Here is a 20950-nt window from a genome sequence, read left to right as displayed (position 1 = left end):
AACACAGAGAAGTGCCAAAGCTGAACATCTAGGATTAGGCGCATTATAGAAGAGCAAAAAATTAGAGCTGGTTGAAAAGGTAAAAAATAAATTACATGAAAAATGTCAATGTTGTTGGAAACAAGCCATTATCTCCTCCCCCCTTTTTTACACTCACATCTTTGAAGCTTTTATCAGAACAGTTATCAAAATTTGCATTTTGATAATGTGTGCAAAATACATTTCAATGCAAATGTTGCAATACATTTAGCAAAATTAAAGACATTTCAAAGAAGTCAACAACTTTTCAACAACAAAAAGAAATCTATTTGATTGAAAAATTTTAATGACCTCTTAAAAAAATTGGGGAGGAGAGCAACCCTGATCTATGCTGAGAGAAAGTAGGTTTTGGGTGGTGGGAGAATAGTTGGCTTTAAAAAAATAAGGGACCGTCCGCTGAATTGCCACCGAATAGCTGGACCTCTCCGGAGTGGCCGCCCCAAGCACCTGCTTGGCAAGCTGGTGCCTGGAGCCGGCCCTGGGTCAGGTGACCCGGCCCACTGACTTCACTTATGCATGTGCTTAATTTTAAGCAGCCCTATTTGCTTTCCTGGATTGGAATGTTCAGCATTTTGCAGCCCTACATGAGATATGTCAAACAAAAAACAAGTTACAGAACCGCTCCCCGACAACACCACACACACATATACACAGTCAGAACTTGCAACATATCTAGTGGCCAGTTGAATCAGACACATTTTGTCCCTGAAGAAAGCAGAAAAGCCTTTTTTCAAATATGCTATTTTAAAAACACAAACTATCTGATCAGCTCTGAGGCTTTGGCTAGATCAGCCTAGCTTCAGGCTGCACTGAGATGATGTCCTGGTGTCACCTAGGTGAACAGGTTTGCTCAGTAATTACTAGCTGCTGGGAGTGTCCGCGCCAAGGTGGAAGCTGATGGTTTTCACTGACAAAGATTAAACCGAGGCTCCCTCTTCAGTCCCTGCAGAGACACTCAAACCAAAACACTTCCCTGGAATTTGGGAAAAAGCTGGGTAATAGGGAAGAGGACACGCCCCTGACATTGGCAGAGCAGCTGCAAATCCTTACAGTTTTTCAGCAGCCTGTCACAAGCATGACATTCAGCTCAGGAAGCAGAGCATGCATCGCATTGCTGCGTAGGGGACGCTGGTTTGGAGGCAACCTCAGAAGTCTCACTCCTCAAAGCAGGGGAGTGGAATTATCCTAAGGAAGCATGGTTACGTAGTGGCTCCAGAGAAATGGATGGAAAACCAAAAGGCACCTCCTACCCCTCATGCAAACTTTCTCCCACCCTGGAATTTCCAAGAGATCAAATGGAATCTTGGCATAAACTATGGCCTCCCACTGAGCTGGAACCGATAAGCAACTACTACAACAGCTTGCACGTACAGGACAGCCTTCAGCTGAGGAGCTGAAAGTGCTTTACAATGGTGAATTGGTTAAGCCTAGAGATACGTTAGTATTCAAAAAATCAACCTGTATTATAATGCCAGATTGCTTTAGATTCTCTGGCCTTCAGTTTACCTGTGATCTTCACAGGCTCCTAATGGGAACCAATTATCTAAATCCCTTAAAATGAGTGTTTTGACACAGCAAGTCAGCAGCAGAGCCGAGAACAGAATCCAGAAGTCCTGACTCCTAATCGCTAGTCTAGCAGTAACTACTAGACAATGCTCCATCCTGAAATACATGTGAACAATTGCTCCTCTGCCAGGTAACACCAGGAGAAATTTTAAGAGGGGGGGAAAAATTCACTGAGTCCTTAATGTCAGTGCTATGTTCAGAGCAAATTTTAAAGAACCCCGCAGCATTTTTGAGGGAAACTGAGATGCAATGTCAGAAAGCAGAAAGCAGTAAATACAGAAGAAGGTGTAAAGGGTGTTCCATCTATAACTGGAGTCCTTTTTAATGGTCCAGCTATAAAAAAGCATTTGTGGCCAGTGCCCCTCTCCCGCCCCCCCCCCCCCCCAGTCACTTCTCCTCCCAGACACATTTTATCATCACAATTGTTTCATTCCTAGTAGTGAGAAAGTGTGTTTATAATTAGGATTTTCTAATGCCAGATTATAAAGGATTGAAAGTTTTAAAGCATTCCATTCTGGGTCGTCGGGTTTGGTTATACGATAACCTCATTCTCTCAGAAGTCCTGTTCTTTGCAAGTTCATTCCACTCCTCAATCGGCTGGAACACCAAAATTAAGACAACAGTTCCAGACAAGCTCTAGCAGGCAAACTGGGCCTCATTGCTAGTGCTGTTCACACTTCAGCAGCTCTGCCTCCATGTTTGAAATCAAAGCACTGAGACCCACCAGTGAGGTGCTGTTCTGCATGAGTATTCACACAGCCCAGATTAAACTCCAAAAATCCTGCCCTAACCCGTACCGGGGTCAGTGACAAACCCAGTAAGGATTCTCTGGAGACTCTTCTGTCTTACTGGGGAAAGAATCTGGAAGACATGTCCCCATGACATTACAAAGCCTCCCAGAACACTGCTAGGAACGTCAGTAACCATATTAATATTGTTAGCTGCTCCATGTCCTAAACAACCAGATACAGATATTAGAGCGATGAGGTAACATCTTTATGGAACACCATGCCCCTGCGTATAACCCTGAGTAACAAACAGATCAAGAGCACCAATGCACAGTGTATCTGCAGAATAATGCCCACTCATTTTTTTGTTTTCCTTGTGCTCATTGGATTCCCTCCAGTCACTTTCAGTTGCTGCACTAGCATTGATTTAGGGACACACCCGGGCTGCGGCTGTTACAGCTTGGCTAATGTATGATATAGAGATAGTTCAATGCAGCCTCATCTTATCCGATTGTTTTTCTATTGCTGCATAACTACGTCCTCCTGGACTGCTGTTTCTACAGCTGTTGCAGACTTCAAATGAATGTAATTAAGAAATAAACACCCAGAATGAGGAGGAAGTCTCTTTTCCATCATTCTTTAAGTCTCTAATATGATAAGGATGAATTGTGTGTTACAGACAAGTTCAAAACCAGGCAGGTCCCAGCCGACAGGAGCTTACGCTTTAAGTTGGACAATGGACACTGGAAAATGAAGGTCAAGGTAAAAGATCATGCAATATAATTTTGTTACATACACCTCTATCTGACTATCGAGGTACTTAATATGATCCCCCCCACCACGGCTGCACAAATAACAACAAATTGATTCTCACAACACCTCTCTGTGGGGAAGCATTATCACCATTTCACACACGGGGAACTGAGGGACAGAGAGATGATGTAATTTACCAAAGATCACCCAGGAAGCCTGTGGCAGAACCTGGAACAGAACTGAGGTCTTCTGAGTCACTATACAGTATCTTAATTACAAGACCATCCTGGCTCAGACTATCCTGTTGGTTCCTCTGTTAAACACATAACTAACTTGAGTGGGGAACCAGGGGTTAATATGCTGAAATATTACATTGAGGTTTGAGGGAACAAATTTAGGCAAGAAGTCTGAAGTGGTGGAACAGAAACCAACTGAAATAAACGAGCCTGAAATCTGAAAGAGTAGATTGAGGTTGCAAGGAACATAGCATCTGGGGGAGTCTTGATGTAAGTACCCATTGGGGGGAGGAGTTAGCAGGGTGGAGGGTGAGCGCAAAAGCAGGGGGAAAGGTGATGTAGGCAGCAGTAGCAGAGCTGGGCAAAGCCTTGAAGGATTTATGGGGCCCTATGCAGTATTATTAAACTGGTGCCCCTGTGCCTGATGGCAGCCTGGGCTCGCAGCCTGCGGGGGAGGGGCGAGGGACAAGGTGGAGAGTCACAGTTCCCCACAGAGACCCCCATACCCTCTCCCTCATGCAGGATGCGCGGCGCCAGCGCATTCGGCTCTGTGAATACGGCCCCTGCCTAAGGAGACTGTAGCGTGCGCTGGGTGTGCGGGAGCCAACCTGCTCTTACCTGCTGTCATGGGCGGTGGGTGAAGCTGACGCTTGGGGAGGCTAGCTCCCCAGCCCACCTCTTCTGCCTGTGGCCCCACCCATACTCCACCCCTGCTGTGCCCTAGGCCCCACCCCCACTCTGCCCAGGCCCCGCCCTCTCCCCACTGCCTCCCTCCTCTCTTCCTTCCCCCTCCCTGCTCACCCCCTTCCAGCCAAATCCCTGAACCCACATGAAGCAAATGACATTAGAAAGAAATTGCACAAGAGGATTTTTTCAAAAGAAAATGGAGCACATTTTCTACTGCATGCCAGATGGTGAAGACTGGACATGCAGAAGGTACCTAATTAAAAGCACTACATTTGGGAAGAAAAATGTCAGTCACAGGTATTTTGATATACCCTGAAATTTGTCAGATTTATTTGCAAAAACTTTGTAGTTAGGGCAAGTCAGCTGTCCTGCTGAATACAGCATTAAATATTATGGAATAAATGATGCAGCTCTTCTCTGTTTTACATTTTCTTAATCAGTATTTCTAAGCTGATTTTATATTTTAAATGTACTCTTAAGCCTCCATAAAGTAATCATTCCAAATTACTACATATTTAACTCACTGAAACAAAGACATTATTTTAAATTAATCAGTCACAGAGGTTTAGTGTGTTCATAACAATATTCATTGCTTTTAGAAAAAGGGAACACTAACTTACTTTGTGTGATCTCCATAACAATAGACATGTTTATGAAATTTCACCAACTTTAAAAATATGTTTCTAAAGATTTTAGGTATAACAAAGGATTTTATATCTTACTAAGTACCGATTTTGCTGGAGGGGTCTCTTAAAACTAATCAAATAGTCAGAAGTAAAGAAAGGGAAACTCGTTTGTCCAGCTATCTGGAAGGAAAGGGGTGTTGTCCCTTTAAGGGCTCTCTTCAACAGGGGAATGAAGAAAGAAAGGGATGGACAGAAAGGACAGGAAGACTTCAGAAGCAAGTTTTTTGTACTATAGTAATTGAAATTAAAATGTGTATTTTAGATAAGGGTAGTCTTTTGAGGGATTTATTTAAAAAATATATATATGTGTCTGAAGATCCAAGCATTTAAGGCTAAAGATGAATACTCAGATTGTGCATCTAAAAATCTATGCCAGGATTTTTTAGAGATGTGATTTTATAATCTTTAGCAATCTTCGAATGAAATATTTTTAAAGCAAATTTTAAACTAAGGTCTGAGTAAATATTACATTAATGCACAACTGTTTTTGTCAGTAAATTCAGAAACTGACAGTATATACCTAGGGGTTGGCAAATGCCTGTTAAATGGCTTCATTACCACTTGAATGGCTCTTTAACAGTTTCAATGTTGTGCTAACAGGTCTGGCAGGCTGGGGGCTTTTTCACTTTTAACTAGACCCCCTCCGGAGGAAGACTCACCAGGCTGCAGCAGCCAGCTGTGGTGGGAGCCTGCAGGAAGGGTCATAACAGGGATAGGAAGAGGCGGGAAGGTGGACACTAAGACCCAGGGGTGCACCAAATTTTTGGGTGCCCTACACAGCCGCCTATGCCTAAGGACGGCCCTGCTTGAAGGTAAGGATTAGGAGTTTGAATTTCTAGTTTATAAAAACAAACTTACGTCGGCCAGCAGCAGAAATCTTGACAATTGTCTCCTGGTTGGCATGAAGTTCTTGTAGACCCCATGTGAGCAGCACTGTGGGATCAAATATATATTAACCCATTAATCGGATTATTTCTAAAACTATTTAAAAATACTTCTGCAGGGCATTCATTCATGCTAGTGACCCAGACACCGACTAATTAAAGTGGGTGGGTAGGAGCAGTAAAGAATTTGCAAAAACAATGTTTCTTGGGGTTCTAATTTACTCTCTGAAACGTGCCAAGTTTATAACTCAAAATATTTTCTAATTAGGGTTGCCAACTCAGATTGGGATCGGAAAAATCAAGTAGTGTTTTGATTCCTGTATCCTCAACAGGAACAGTGAACATGCTGAGATCACCAGAACTCTGTTCTGCAGAAGGAGCATAGCAGGAGGCAGAGGATGCACTAATCAAATAGGTTCTTTTTAAAGTCAGTAGCACTAGGAGATATGATTGAGAAGTAAAAGACACAGCTGACGTGTTATATCAATGTGCCAGCATACAGCGCCACTTTTCTGACTGCTATGACACACCTCACATTTGGTGGATTTCTAGGCTTTATTTGATTTATAGATTCATATATTCTAAGGCCAGAAGGCACCATTATGATAATCTACTCTGACCTCTTGTATACCACAGTTCATAGAACTTCCCCAAAATAATTCCTAGAGCAGAGCTTTCAGAAAAACATCCAACCTTGATTTAAAAAATGGTTAGTGATGGAGAATCCACCACGACCCTTGGTAAATTGTTCCAAAGGTTAGTTGCTCTCATCCTTAAAAATGTACGCATTATTTCCAATCTTAATTTGTCTAGCTTCAATTCCCAGCCATTGGATCATGTTAAGGCCTTTCTCTGCTACATTGAAGAGCCCATTATTAAATGTTTATTCCCCATCTAGGTACTTATAGACTGTAATTAAGTCATCCCTTAACCTTCTCTTTGTTAAAATAAATAGATTAAATTCTTTAAGTCTATCACTATAAGGCACGTTTTCTAATCCTGTAATCATTCTCATGGCTCTTCCCTGAACACCGCAATATACCGATATCCATCTTGAACTGTGGACACCAGAACTGGAAACAGTTCAGCAGTGGTCGCACCAGTGCCAAATACAGAGGTAAAATAACCTCTCTACTCCTATTTGAGATTCTCCCTTTATGCATTCCAGGATTGCATTAGCTCTTTCGGCCACAGCATTACACAGGGAGCTCATGTTTAGCTGATTATCCACCACGACCTCAAAATCTTTTTCAGAGTCACTACTTCCCAAGATAGAGTCTCCATTCTGCAAGTATGGCCTACATTCTTTGTTCCTAGATGTATATATTTGCATTTAGCCGTATTAAAATCATATTGTTTGCTTGAGCCCAGAGAACCAGATCGCTCTGGATCAGTGACCTGTCCTCTTCATTATTTACTACTCCCCCAATTTTTTGGTCATCTGCAAACTTTATCAGTCATGATTTTAGGTTTTCTTCCAGGTCATTGATAAAAATGTTAAATAGAATAGGGTCAATAACTGATCCCTGCGGGACCCCACTGGAAACATACCCCCTCACTGATAATTTCCCATTTACAATTACATTGAGACCTCTCAGTTAAGTAGATTAAAAACTGGCTAACATGTGCCATGTTAATTTTATTTGTTCTAGTTTTTTTTCAATCAAGATGTCATGCGGTACCAAATCAAATGTCTTAAAGAAGTCTACGTATGTTACGTCAACACTATTACCAGTTTGGCTGATTAAAGGTAATCTCATCAAAAAAGATATCAAGTTAGTTTAATAGGATCTGTTTTCCATAAACACATGCTGATTTGCATTAATTACATATACCCTTCTTTGTTCTTTATTAATCGAGTCCCATATCATCTGCTCCATTATCTTTGCTGGGATTGACGTCAAGCTGATAGGCCTATAATTACCTGGGCCATCCTGCTTACCCTTTTTAAAAACTGGCACAACATTAGCTTTCTTCCAGTCTTCTGGAACTTCCCCAGTGCTCCAAGAGTTATTGAAAACCAACATTAATGGTCCAGTGAGCTACTCAACCAGGTCTTTTAAAACTCTTGGATGCAACATATCTGGACCTACTGATTTTAAAATGTGTAATCTGTTTAACATCCTACAGAGAAACTGGTGGAATGGAAAGTGTTCTCTCATCACCATATGATGAGACTACATAATCTGTGTCTTCCTCCAATACAGAATAGAAATATCTATTGAACACTTTTCTGCCTTATTATTGTAACGCTACCATTTCCATCTAATAATGGACCATTATCAGAATTCTTTTTGTTCCTAATATATTAAAAATACTCCTTATTGTCCTCAACTCTGGAGGTCATAGATTTCTCTTTGTGTCCCTTGACTTCCCTTATCAATTTTCTACAATTCCTACCTTCTAATTTATATTCATTACTATCAACTTCCCCTTTCCTCAATTTGTAATATATTATTATTTTTTATTTTTTATAGTTGACTTCACTTCCCCTCTAAACCAAGTCTTTTTTTAACCAACACAGTCTTCTTCCTCGATTGTGGCATTGTGGCTTTTGGGGCATCTAGTAAGGTGTTCTGAAATTATTCCCAATTATCATTCATATTTTTCTAGTTCTTCCTCCCAGCTGATTGGGCTCATAGTTGTTTTCAGCTTTGTGAAATTGGCCCTATTACAGCACGAAGTGTATATATTACGGTCTGGCCTTCATTCTGCTCGCACATTCTAAGTGTGATCAAGTCACAATCGCTTGTACCTAAGCTACCATTAATTTTTAGTTCTGTGATCAGTTCCTCTTTATCTGTTAGGACAAGGTCTAAAAGAGAATTCCGCCATATGGCAAAGAGACTTAAGAGTGGGGTGCTGCTCCGTGCAGGGCATGGGGGCTGACCATGGACACATCTGAGAAGGACTTGCAGGAGGGACTTGGTCCAACCTGAAATGCTGACAAACTTCACAAGAAGGGGTGATATCTAACTGGGTGTGTCTCAGGACCTTTGTTTTGTTTTCAGAGACCTGTAACTCTCGAATGCTTTCAGAGCAAAGTTTCTGTGGGTAAGAAATTCCTTTGCTAAGCCTGTATTCCCAGCTTTCCTGCCACAATGTCTCCAGAGGGATTAAACTAGAAGTCCAGAGGCTATAGCCTAAGTGGACCTTTAGGGGTGAGTACGTATTAGCAACTGCGGGGGCTCAAGAGGTTTCAGACACTGATTTCAGCGTCTAGGGTGGCTGAGCAGTAATGCCTCATGTCCCAAAGAAGGGTGTTAAACAGGATAATCTGAACCTGCCCTATAGTACCAGAGCTAGAAATAGTGATTACACTCTCTCCAGAGCCAGTGGGCTCAGAAGCACTTGAGACCCCTCACCTGATGACTGTACAGTGGGGGACTGGCCCAGGTTGTAACATATAAGATTTGTGTGAACTCTGCAGCCCAGTCATACATTGGACAGCTATTGCCATCTACATTTGCACTCATTGCTTAACCAAAAATGTTCATCCCTTTTTCACTGCCTCGCTCTTCGCCCCAACTGTGAATATTTAAGGATAGTAAATTCTCTCATGTTGAGAGCCACCGCAAAGACCATACACTACTTAGAACCCACTTGAGCCTTCAAAATGGGGCTCAAGCAGCGCAGAGAGTCAACCCTCTACAGCAGAGGTTCTCAAAATGTGGTCCGAGGACCATCAGTGGTCCATGAACTCCATTCGGGTGGTCCGCGGATAGTTCTCTCTAAGGTGCACGCCTGGGCAGCCACACACAAGAGACTCAAGGGCCACCCACCTAATTAGTAGAGCGGCGCAGGCGTGGCTCCACTAATTAGGTGCGTGGACCATGGAGAAGATGCACATGTAAGGTGAGGTGGCGGCCTTGTGGGGAATAGAGGGTAGGTGGCAGTGGGGTGAGAAGAGGAGGTGGGGGGAATTTGGGACATGCAGGGCTGTGGCCGCCAGAGAAAGAGGCAACTTTCCACATCTCCAGGGCTGTGGCTGCCAGGGAGAGACAGCCCTCCTTCCCAGCCCCAGCTCGGGGGCTGCCCTGGCAGGGGGGAGAGAGAGACCCCCCTCCTTCCCAGCCCCAGCTTGGGGGCTGCCATGGCGGGGGAGACCCCCCTGATTCCCAGCCCCAGCTGGGGGCTGCCACAGTGGGGAGAGAGGGCACATCCATCACATTAGAAAGGTAAGACTACTGATATTAAAATATGAATTGTCTGCTTTTATTTGTATAACATAAGAACGTTAATTATTAAGGTTTTTTTATATAGCACTTTTATCCAAAGCGCTTTACAATAGTTAGCTAACGGTACAAACCACATTTGGAAAGATCATTAAGTGGTCTGCCGAGACCCGCAGAAATTTTCAAGTGGTTCACGGAAAAATAAATAAATAAATAAGTTTGAGAACCACTGCCCTATACTATACGGATTTCCTGGGGGAGACCAGCATTTCTCAAATTGGGGGTCCTGACCCAATAGGGAGTTGCAGGGAGGTCACAGGGTCATTTTAGAAGGGTCGCGGTATTGCCACCCTTACTTCTGCGCTGCCTTCAGAGCTGGGTGGCCAGAGAGTGGCGGCTGCTGACTGATGACCTAGCTCTCCAGCAGCCACCACTCTCCAGCTGCCCTGCTCTGAAGGCAGCGCCGCCACCAGCAGCAGCGCAGAAGTAACGGTAGCAGTACCACAACCCCCCCTACAATAACCTTGTGACCCCCCTCCCCCCAACTCCTTTTTGGGTCAGGACCCTACAACTACAGGACCCTGAAATTTAAGATTTAAATAGCTGAAATCATGAAATTTACAATTTTTAAAATCCTATGATCGTGAAATTGACCAAAATGGACCGTGAATTTGATAGGGCCCTACTCATAACATACAAACACTGAGAGTATAACTTGTTCCTGCTGACCTGCCTCTTTATTGCTGCTAGAGACCGAGTCCAGCCGTAGGAATAGTTATCACTGTGCTCATATTCACATCAGGCACGACATGCCATTGTAGGCAACCCCAAGCTGTCAGTATCCCTGCGGCTTTCCAACCAGGGCAAAAACACTGCTCCTACTCCTTGGAGATGGGACGGGCTTATCGCAGGGTGGATTCTCATGAACAGGATGGTTAGTAATACATAGCCCTTTCCCCTTTATGTCTGGAAGATCCTACAGCTGCAAAGTGTCATTAGCTAATGTCTGGCTTTACTAGGTGCACTACTTCAGTGGGTCTCATCCAGGGTTCCAGGGGGGCTACGAGCAGGTTTCAGGGGCTCTGCCAAGCAGGGCCGGCATTAGACTTGCTGGGGTTTAGGGCAGAAAGCCGAAGCCCTGCCACATGGTGCTGAAGCCCGAGGCTCTGAGCCCCGCCACCTGGGGCTAAAGCTGAAGCCTGAACAACTTAGCTTTGCAATTGCCCTGCTTGCGACCCCCTAACACTGGTCCTGGCTTTTATATGCAGAAAAGCATTTGACACAGCTTGAGAACCCCTGCACTAGTTAATAAGCTATAACACTGGAAGTGCTGCTAAAAGAAAACTCTGCCCAGCCCAGCCATGAAAGGGTCCAGAAGGTCAAAGCACTTCTCCCCAGGAACAAACTGGAATATGCATTTAAATATCAGTTTTTAATTAAAATGGGCATTTCTGAGGCTCCTGCTGGGGACAGCTATGTTGCAGAAGTGACATTTTTGACACTTAACAGCATGGCAGCCCTACTGTACGTTAGAGACTGTAAATCCGCTACCAACCTGTCACTGGTCTGATTGATCAACAAGAAAAGATGCGTTCATGATTAAATACGACTTGAAATTATTAAAGGCCTAATCTAGGCCTAGCATCTGCAGGTGCAGCTCCATTGACTTCAATAGCGCTGCACCTGCTGATATCTGGGGCCAGATCCTCTGCTGGTGTAAAGCAGTGGGCCAAATTATAGCACTTGGAGGATTTGGCCCCGAGTCTGAACTGGGCCCTGGCCCTAACATTGCTTTTTAGTATTGCTAATCCAGTATTACAATCAGGATGGGGACTTCTTTTGAAGTCACGTCACAGTCCCCAGGGCCGGCTCCAGGCACCAGCTTGTCAAGCAGGTGCTTGGGGCGGCCACTCCGGAGAGGGGCGGCACGTCCAGCTATTCGGCGGCAATTCAGCGGACGGTCCCTCACTCCGGCTCGGAGCGAAGGACCTCCCGCTGAATTGCCGCCGCAGATCGCAATCGCGGCTTTTTTTTTTTTTTTTGGCTGCTTGGGGCGGCCAAAACCCTGGAGCCAGCCCTGACAGTCCCACACTGCCAGCATCACAAACAGTGTCACTGTTTCACATGCTGTCTGCTGTGCTACCCCAGGTTTTGGGGCTTTGTTGAAGGCCCAGCCCAAGGGAATCTTTCTATCCACTCCAATAGGTGCTGGATCAGGCCCTAAAATCCAATATTAAAATAACTCTTGGCTTCACTGAGGATGTCCATAACTCCTGACATATAAAGAGCACTGACCCCCAAAGTCTTGTCCCAGCCGCCACTGCGGCTTGCATAACAGGGATGAATAATTCATGGGAACGTCTCTACCTAGAGACTGATCTTGCAAACACTTAATACCAGCTGTAGTGCTTAATACCAGCTTTTTGTTCTGTGTTTGTACAGCGCCCAGCACAATGGGGTCCATGACTAGGGTTCCTAAGCTCTACAGTGACACATCATCATCATAATATTCCTGGGAGTAGCTGTTTTGAGTCAAGCAAGAGTTCAAGTTCCACTGAAGCCAATGGATCACACTCAGTGCATAGCACTGCCTCCAGGAATGAGTCTCGTTAGCAGGATTGGATCCTTCATTTTGTGCCAAATTCAGGACTAACAACCAACCTGACGGGGCTCTTTCACAGGCACTGATCTGCCACCAGACTTAGGCCTGGTCTACACTAACCCCCCAAATTCGAAGTAAGGTACGCAACTTCAGCTACGTGAATAACGTAGCTGAAGTCGACATACCTTAGTTCGAACTTACCGCGGTTCAGACGCGGTCCACACGCGGCAGGCAGGCTCCCCGTCGACTCCACGGTACTCCTCTCGCCGAGCTGGAGTACCGCAGTCGACGGCGAGCGCTTCCGGGATCGATTTATCGCGTCCAGACCAGACGCGATAAATCGAACCCGGAACTTCGATTGCCAGCTGTCGAACTACCGCGGTAGTGTAGACCTGGCCTCAGAAGTAACAAATGTAGATTAAAAAAAAAAAAAACCACTCATGGTTTTTATTTTGCATGTGCCGTTAAAAGAGTGCTAGTTTCTTGATGACACTGGGCCTGATCCAGTGGCCATTGAATAAACGGAAAGGCTCCCATTGACTTGACTGGGCTTTGGATCTGGATCATTGCACTGTGCTTGCACTGCGATTGTATTCCTGCAGAAGTCTGACACTTCAGTGCTGCAGCGAAGCTATAGAACATGCTTGAAGAACTGGATTATGAATGCAGCAGAAGCCTAGAGACTGTTGCAGGTTCAACCTGCTGCTAGAGAGCATTGCAACAAGGCACCGCCTCTCAGTCTGCCGCACATGGCCAATTCCCTCCTCTCAACTTCCCTGCAACCTTTTCCTTCTAAGGAATGTGAAGTACCTCAGGCAGAGACTGGGTGATTTTTCCACTGACTGCTGAAGAGACCCTGTCACAGCCGTCTGAGTGAGAGAAGTGCAGCTGAACGTGTATTATACCCAGAAGATCTGGCAAGAACAGTAGCTGCCCATTTGATTAAGGTTGTGCAGCATCCTTTCGTTGGCTGGGTTTGCAATCTGAGGTTCTCTTTAGACTCACAGCTGCCACTTGGAGTTCAGGCAGCAGCTACAGCCAGGTGGCTTTTCTGTGGCAGCATTGCTTGGACGCAAATCTTGTTACTGTCATCCATGCCTTTGTCATGTGACCACAAAACACGTGTGCTTGGTGTTGCCAACTCTTGCCAAAGTACTGTGAATAATGTGATTTTGGCCCTTGCTAGAGCTAATCTGAGGGGAGAAACTCCTGCCTTCAAAATTTTTGGACTGCCGGGCGGGGTGGAGAACAACTGATTGGCTGCCTTCTCAACTTTTCCGCCTCCTGGAAAATAGCAGCCTATCAGAGCTGCTGCAGGAGGCAGGCAAAAGTTCTATCTCCCACCCCTCAGAAGGTGAGAGAAGTTTTTAGATAAAGGAGGGTGGAGAGGGAGCAGCCAACACCATTTTCACAAAAGGGAAGAAGAAAGCAGAAAGAGCCCAGAAGCTCAGGCCAGCTCCTCCCTTCACCCCTTCTGAAAAATGGGTTGGCTTCTTTCCGCTCCTCTCCTCTGGAAGCCGTTTATTTTTATTTCTACAAACTTGAAAACACTCAGAGCTGGTGTTTCTGTGATGCTATTTGGCAATTCCAAAGGAAAGGAAGTGGAGATATTCCAGCCACAGACAAGATGTTCTTCAAAAGGAACATTTGGCAAGTCACATTGTTCTTGTCTGGCTCTCACAGCAAGACTAGATTAACCAGCTGGTTGGACTACTCATAACAAATATGTTTACCCTGAAAATAAAATCTGATCTACTTACTTAGCCTTCCTGTGCTTAAATTGTCACAGAAAAAGCCAGGATATCTATTGATCTTCTTTACTTGCGATTGTTGCTTTAGATAGTAATTCTTTCAAAATGATTAAATGTGGTTTTAGTTGCTTTTTACATGTTTATTTACGTGTTTACTCACAAAGAAAAAGCAGTGTGAGAGTGTGAGTGAGACATTGGTCAGGGATTAATTTCTGGGCTAAGCTTTAGATTGGGGAGTGACATGCCCTTATCTCTTCATAACACATGCAGGGACATATGGACGGTGTATTCTGAAAGGTATTTTGCCATCTTCATACACTGAAACCCCAGGTAGTTAATTAAGGGCCATTTGCAAAAAGGAAAAGGCAGGGGGGTGTAATACAAAGGAGTGTTTTGCACAGCAATGAAGCTTCGGGTTGGGGAGTAGCAGGTACTGGTCTCTTCATACCAGTTTAATGGGGATAAGTACATGTCACTTGTGGTGACCCAAGAGGTAATTGGGGTGTAACATGTGCCAGCAGCAAAAATAAAGTTTCAGGTCAGGGGATGGCATCTCCAAGGTACTTTAGTGTATTCTAAGGCTAGGTCTACACTACGGGAGGGGGCGGGTCGACCTAAGATACGCAACTTCAGCTACGCTATTCGCGTAGCTGAAGTTGCGTATCTTAGGTCGACTTACCTGGCTGTGAGGATGGTGGCGAGTCGACCGCTGCCGCTCCCCCGCCGACTCCGCTTCCGCCTCTCGCTGCGGTGGAGTTCCGGATTCGACGGCAGAGCGATCGGGGATCGATTTTATCACGTCTACACTAGATGCGATAAATGGATCCCTGATAGATCGATCGCTACCCGCCAATCCAGCGGGTAGTGAAGACGTGCCCTAACAGTTACAAGGAGGTGTCATTTGGGGTATTTTGTCATTTACAGTCAGTCAAACCCAGGTCCTTATTCAAGGAAGGTGCATGTGTGTGGGGGGGTGTAACAGGTGGCAGCATTTTATGCAGGAAAAAAAATTGGGTCATGGTGTGGTATTTCCCAGGTACCTCAGAAAGGTTCAATGCTCACAGGACATGTCACCCGTCTTTTACACATCCTCAAATCCAAGTTACTTATTCTAATTGAGAGGAAATTGCACTACAGGGGATTCTTATAACATTACTATATTTTGTTATAAAAGTCAAAATCAACCTCCTGTATTTTGGGGAAATTCTTAAAAGTTTAAATTTACACGGATGACGTATTTATTCTTTTAAAAACCAGCCTTTCAACATTGGAGTAAGGACCCAACTTCAACCTCATTGCCACAGCTGAAGTAAACACGGGCATCCGAGCCTGAGCCCCTTTGGTATGAAAAGAAAATGTTCAAATAAAATGTACCTTGGGCACAGAGGAAAATGCAGATGGAGTCAAATGGCAGTAAGAGGCTCATGGTGACAAACTGAAATTTAAAAAGAAAGGAACAAACATTAATTTTCACAAACTCCCAAAAATACAATTCTCACGTTATAACTTTCACTGGGGAGACGCATTCCATTCCTTTGCAGCTGTCTAACATCATTACTTGAGAAAGTTTGTTTGCCCTAAAGACGCATATATATATAATACACAAACAGAGACACTTAGGAAAAGGGGCTGGTGGGAAGAGAGAATAAAAAAAAAAAAAAGAGATCAAGATGTAAATGGAGGGAGAGAAAAAGGAGGGGGGAAAAAAATCTTATAAATATGTTTGTTTCCCTGTTTGAAGTGACCTGCAATACAGACTCCAGACAGTAGAAATGGCTGCAGAAGCAACTGAAGCAGGGACTGCTGAACTGGGGGAAGGGGAAAATGGGGCCCCGTTGGGGCCACCCCTTCCTTCCAGACCGAGAGCTGTGCAATTCTTGGGACACTAGGATGCAGGGGTGCCCTCTTCCCCTTTTCTTTCTATTTAGCTGATCCCTTCCTAACTAACCGGTTCCAAAACAATCATGGAACTAAGGCCTGGTCTACACTGGGGAGGGGGGGGGGGGGGAAATCGATCTAAGATACACAACTTCAGCTACGAGAATAGCGTAGCTGAAGTTGACGTATCTTAGATCAACTTAGAATCAACTTAGAATCACCGCGTCCTCGCGGTGCAGGATCGATGGCCGCCGCTCCCCTGTTGACTCCGCTTCTCACCGTGGTGGAGTTCCGGAGTTGACAGCAGAGCGATCGGGGATCGATTTATCGCGTCTACACTAGATGCAATAAATCAATCCCCGATAGATCGATCACTACCCGCCGATCCGGCGGGTAGTGTAGACGTACCCTAACATGACATTTGCTGCCATCACACTGTTCACTCTGATTAGGTGTTATATACATAACCCGGTCACACACACCCCTCAGGCAAAGGTTACAAGTAAATAAGTGGACAGTCACGGCACCAGACCATAGGGATTGACAGACTCAGGATAGGCCAGAGCATCATGGGAGGAGAGGTCCAAAATCAGGATGGAAATAAAGCCTCTGTCATGGGATTTGGCCCTTCTCCTTCTGCTCTCAGACAGAAATGGCAAAGGAAGAAATGCACTGGGCGAAAAGAGAGGAGGAAAAAAGGGGACCAGACTTTTTCCAAAGCCTGTCTGTTTAGTCATAACATAAGATCCCTTGGTTAAAGTGATAAAAACAGACACAGTGGGGCCTTTGGGTGCTACCATAATAGCAATCAGGATTACAAGGATACAGAAAATCCCTGCCATACAGCATTTATGAGCTGACTTGGATTGCCCATTCCTATCAACATCAGCAACCGACCTTTTAAGCAGGCTAGGTTCTAGATTTCTCAGCCAGGGCACGTCTCTACTTTCTAGGTGTGCATTCCATTTGGAATAACGCTGGATGGTTGTCCTGCTTGAAGCGTGTATATGGATGCACTGTACATACTGGGGCAGGCTGAAATTGCCCTTGAAGATGCTGAATGCCAAGAAAGAGAGTTAACCGATTGCTGGTTGTGCAGAACATCCCCAGAATTAAACATGTCTCTTTTTCCATTGCACTTCATCTACCTTTTGAATTTATGGGGGCTTACAAATCTCTTCTAACCTCAAGCCCTCAGCCCTGGTGACATTTTCAAATATACAGATTTGGGGTCTGGTTGGTGCCCAACTTTGCTGTGGTCCAGGCTTTCCAGTTAAAATCTGTATGTTGATTTCTAAAGCCAGTGACAAAATGGTGGGTGCGCTGGCATGCACAGAACAAACCTGGAAGGCTGCAGCATGGGTCCTTCTCTGGGTTTCACGGCAAAGGCCAAGTAGGACATGTAATTAAAGAGAAACAGGGACATTTCCTAATGGACAGGTAAGGTCTATTAGGGTGGGTAATTGCCTTTCAAGGGAAAGAGTGGAAACTCCATTGCTGTCGAGATTTAAATCTGATCGAGACAACACACTTCAGAATATACAGTAGGGAACAATCCTGCATTTCCAGGGGTAGTTAACAAGAAAAGTCTATTCTCCATCTTTAGGGTGGATGATCCTTTGATTTTCGTGGGATGATGATTTCAATCCTAGACATTACTCAGAAGGGGGGGGTTTCTGAACAGCGAATGGCTTTCCTGCGATGTGCGGCTTGTCGTCTTAGAGCTTGTTTCCGCGGGCAGTTAGCGTGCGGCAAGCTGCGGTGCAAATCGACAGTGCATCAGCTCACCTTGCACAAACGGGCTGGGTGGATCCTGCTGCCACCTACTGAAAATTCAAGAGGACTTTGATCAACTCCCATTGCAAAACAGGTCTACACAGGGTCAGCTTTAAGCAGGATGACTTCAGGATTCACAGATCTTACTTTAATGTGAGTGCGATTTGTTCTCGTTGCCAAAAGCCGAACTGCTTTTCTTAACGTGTGTGTGTGGGGAGGGCGTTATAGACTGAATGCTGCAGTCCAGTGGGACTTTGCCCTTGAGTTAGGACTGCACAATCAGGCTGATAAACTCATGCTACCTTGACCTTTCCTTGATCACACACAGGTTTGGCATCAGTAGCAACCAACGTATACGTAGTGGGTAACATTTAAACTCTTCTCTAGCACCGTGTGAGAGAAGGTCTCTTAGCCAAAACGTATCACCCTTCTGGGGGTGGGGAAGCTTTCAGGAGGGGAGCACAGAGGAAAACAGAAGCACAAAGGACTCAGACATAAGGGTAAACTAGTCAGAAGATACACGGAAGGAAATGAGGTCCTAGGGCCTGAAGACAAATTCTCTCACTGCACGGAGGATGCTCTTTGGTTCGCATTGCGAGTGTCAGTCCCAGGAAAGACAAATGGCATGGAACATGGAGACTAGTTCATCTTACGTACAAGATGGAGGGCCGGGAGCCAAGATACTAGAGTTCATTCCCAGCTATGACACCAGGTATGTCTACACTGCAAAGAAACCCCCCAGGCACTGAGTCTTAGCCTGGGTCAATTGACTCAGGCTTCAAGGGCCCAAGCTATGAGGCTAAAAAAAGCAGAGTTGATGTTCCTGCTCGGGATGAAGCCTGGGCTCTGAAATCCAGGGAGGGTCTCCGAGTCCAGGCTCCAGCCCGAGCGGGAACATCTACACTGCTAGTTTTAGCCTCACAGCCCAATCACACAAGCCTGAGTCAATTGACCCAGGCTCAGATTCAGCAGCACAGGTTTTTCTTTGCAGTGTAGACGTACCTTTAGTGGCAAGATACCTGAGTCCCATTGAAACCAGACTGAGGCACCAAATCTGCTTTGGTGCTTTTGAAAATCCCACTAGGTGCCTAAACTGCATCTTTAAGCACCTAAATCCATTTGGCAATCTGGCCCTAAAATCCTATGTGACCTTGGTTAAGTCCCTGCACCTTTCTGTGTCTCAATTTCCGCATATACAGAGTGCAATGCAGTTAGACTCCTCAGTCTACATTCAATGGTGTTGAGATCCTTGGATGGAAGGTAGTGGTATTCCAGACACGCTAAGTGTTAGCATTATCCAACCTACGGGTGTCATGGAAAAGGGATTCTCTTATCAGGTGAGGTATGCAAGAACTGTCTCTCATTTGAATGACAGACTCCATGTTCTCCCACATAACCTCAGGTTGAGTTACATTTGTAAGTGGGAGCACATCCAATTGACAGCTGGAGGAACAAAAGGGGTCTGATTATTATCCTCATTGCCAGGAGGTACAAATACAAAAACAAAACCCACCCTTTACATACACTATTTAGAGTCTCCAGAAAAACTAACCTCATTACAAAGGCAAGCACTGACCCTAACCTCTCACATCCCACATGCTCAGGACCTGACCTCAGCTTCATTACGTAGCATTCCTAAACAGACCTGTAAACAAAAAAAGGTTTCAGAAGGCACGATGCAGTTAATTAGATCTGTCCTGATTAACTATACCGTGCAGCAAACAGCAGTGAACAGAGAGGCCTGTGTTTATACAGTGGGTGATGAGAAAAGGACACAAACATTTTACTGAGGGTTACCCAACAGTAACATACCTTGATGTTTACAAAATGGCTCGGCTAGGATGACACCAGAAAGACAAAAAAAAAAAAATGGGGGAGAGACAGCAGAAAGATCAGACCTTTGCAACTGATGGAATGTTGCTTTTTCTCTCCTTAGAACTGATCGTCATGGGAATAGCAAGGGCCAGGAGAGGCGAGGTGGAGAAGAAGGGTCATCACTCGGTGCATTGGAGGGCAAAGGATCTTCTGGGGGTTGGATGTTCTGCCCCCTTCTTAGTCAAACTCATACTACTCAACCTATCACCAAAGATCTCAAAACGTTTGATAAATTTTACAAACCAATGACAGGCTATGTCTACTTTAACAATGAAAACTCTCTCAAGAGTTCTGACTGTACTGCTGCTCCCTAACCATCTCTAGACAGCAAAGGCATGCATTCTAATTCAAGGCTGCCCACAGTATGTGGAGCAAAGCAAGACAAGGGGGCTCCTTGCAGTTCTCTCTGGCCCTTGGTATGGACACCCAGCTTCTGCATACCCAAAGCTGGCCACTGCAAAACAAGGAGGGAGGAGATTGTAGGAAAAGATCCCTAATGTGGTGCATTGCTACCCAGTGACACTGTATCACAAAGGGACAAGGAGTGAAAAGAGGGTCACGCCCTTGGCAGCGCTAGTATTGGAATTATCTATTCCTGTCAGCTGCTGGACACTTAGCAGGTCTCTTGCATGCAGGGGTAAAAATGCATCTACCCAGGTAGCACAGGTATGAGGCTGCCACTGTTTAACGTAGTTTTCTAGTTAACCACATTCAGTGTTGCAGGAATGTAAATCTCAGATCCAAATGCAACGGCTCAATCACAGAGACTGAGCGGATGGCAAAAGCCTTTACATATTTTAGCTCGGACACTTGCTTTCGCTCAAGTAAACAAACTAACATCAACATTTAGCTCCTTTTGTAAACACTGTCCTTTTTGTGGCAGATCTTACCTTCCTAGCAGCTGGGAGGGAGGGGGTACAGTATACACCCTACTGGGGTCACATGCAGGTTGAAACGGTTAAGATTCCAAACTGATATATAACCCATGAAGACAAAGATATAAACAGAGGGCATGTCAAATGTCAATTGGTTTTACCATTCATCAGCTTTCAACCCATTACTTATCAGAGCCCGAGGGAATGCAGGACTTTGACCTTAAGTGATAGATGACTGCAGATCGGCTTCGGATGCCACCATCACTATTGCAGCAAAGCTCTGGCTGAGCCAGTCACTGAACCCAGATCTCCTTCCACCCCAGTCCCCAGACCATCCTTTGTCCTCTATCACTTATTTGGTCCATCTTATTGAAACTATATGGGGTAGAAATGGTGTCTTCCTACCTGTTTGTACAATTAGCTCAATGGGGCTCTGGTC

At 45.0% G+C, this 20950-nt stretch overlaps 1 protein-coding gene across 1 annotated transcript in view; it reads right to left on the bottom strand.

The window, feature by feature from the left end:
* The window catches only part of VWA2 (von Willebrand factor A domain containing 2), a 50804-nt gene extending 35271 nt beyond the window's left edge, over positions 1 to 15533 (bottom strand). Inside the window, exons 1-2 of the mRNA XM_065408493.1 lie at positions 15482 to 15533; positions 5554 to 5628 (exon numbers count right to left, since the gene is read on the bottom strand). Coding sequence (XP_065264565.1) covers positions 5554 to 5628; positions 15482 to 15533 — 127 coding nt within the window. The remainder of the gene's footprint in view (positions 1 to 5553; positions 5629 to 15481) is intronic.
* Positions 15534 to 20950: the final 5417 nt, after the last annotated feature.

Source organism: Emys orbicularis, chromosome 7 (assembly GCF_028017835.1).
Source record: "Emys orbicularis isolate rEmyOrb1 chromosome 7, rEmyOrb1.hap1, whole genome shotgun sequence".
In the NCBI taxonomy this organism is placed as follows: domain Eukaryota; kingdom Metazoa; phylum Chordata; order Testudines; family Emydidae; genus Emys; species Emys orbicularis.
The sequence above is the reverse complement of the archived record's forward strand: the minus strand, read 5'-3'. Positions and strand labels throughout refer to the sequence as shown.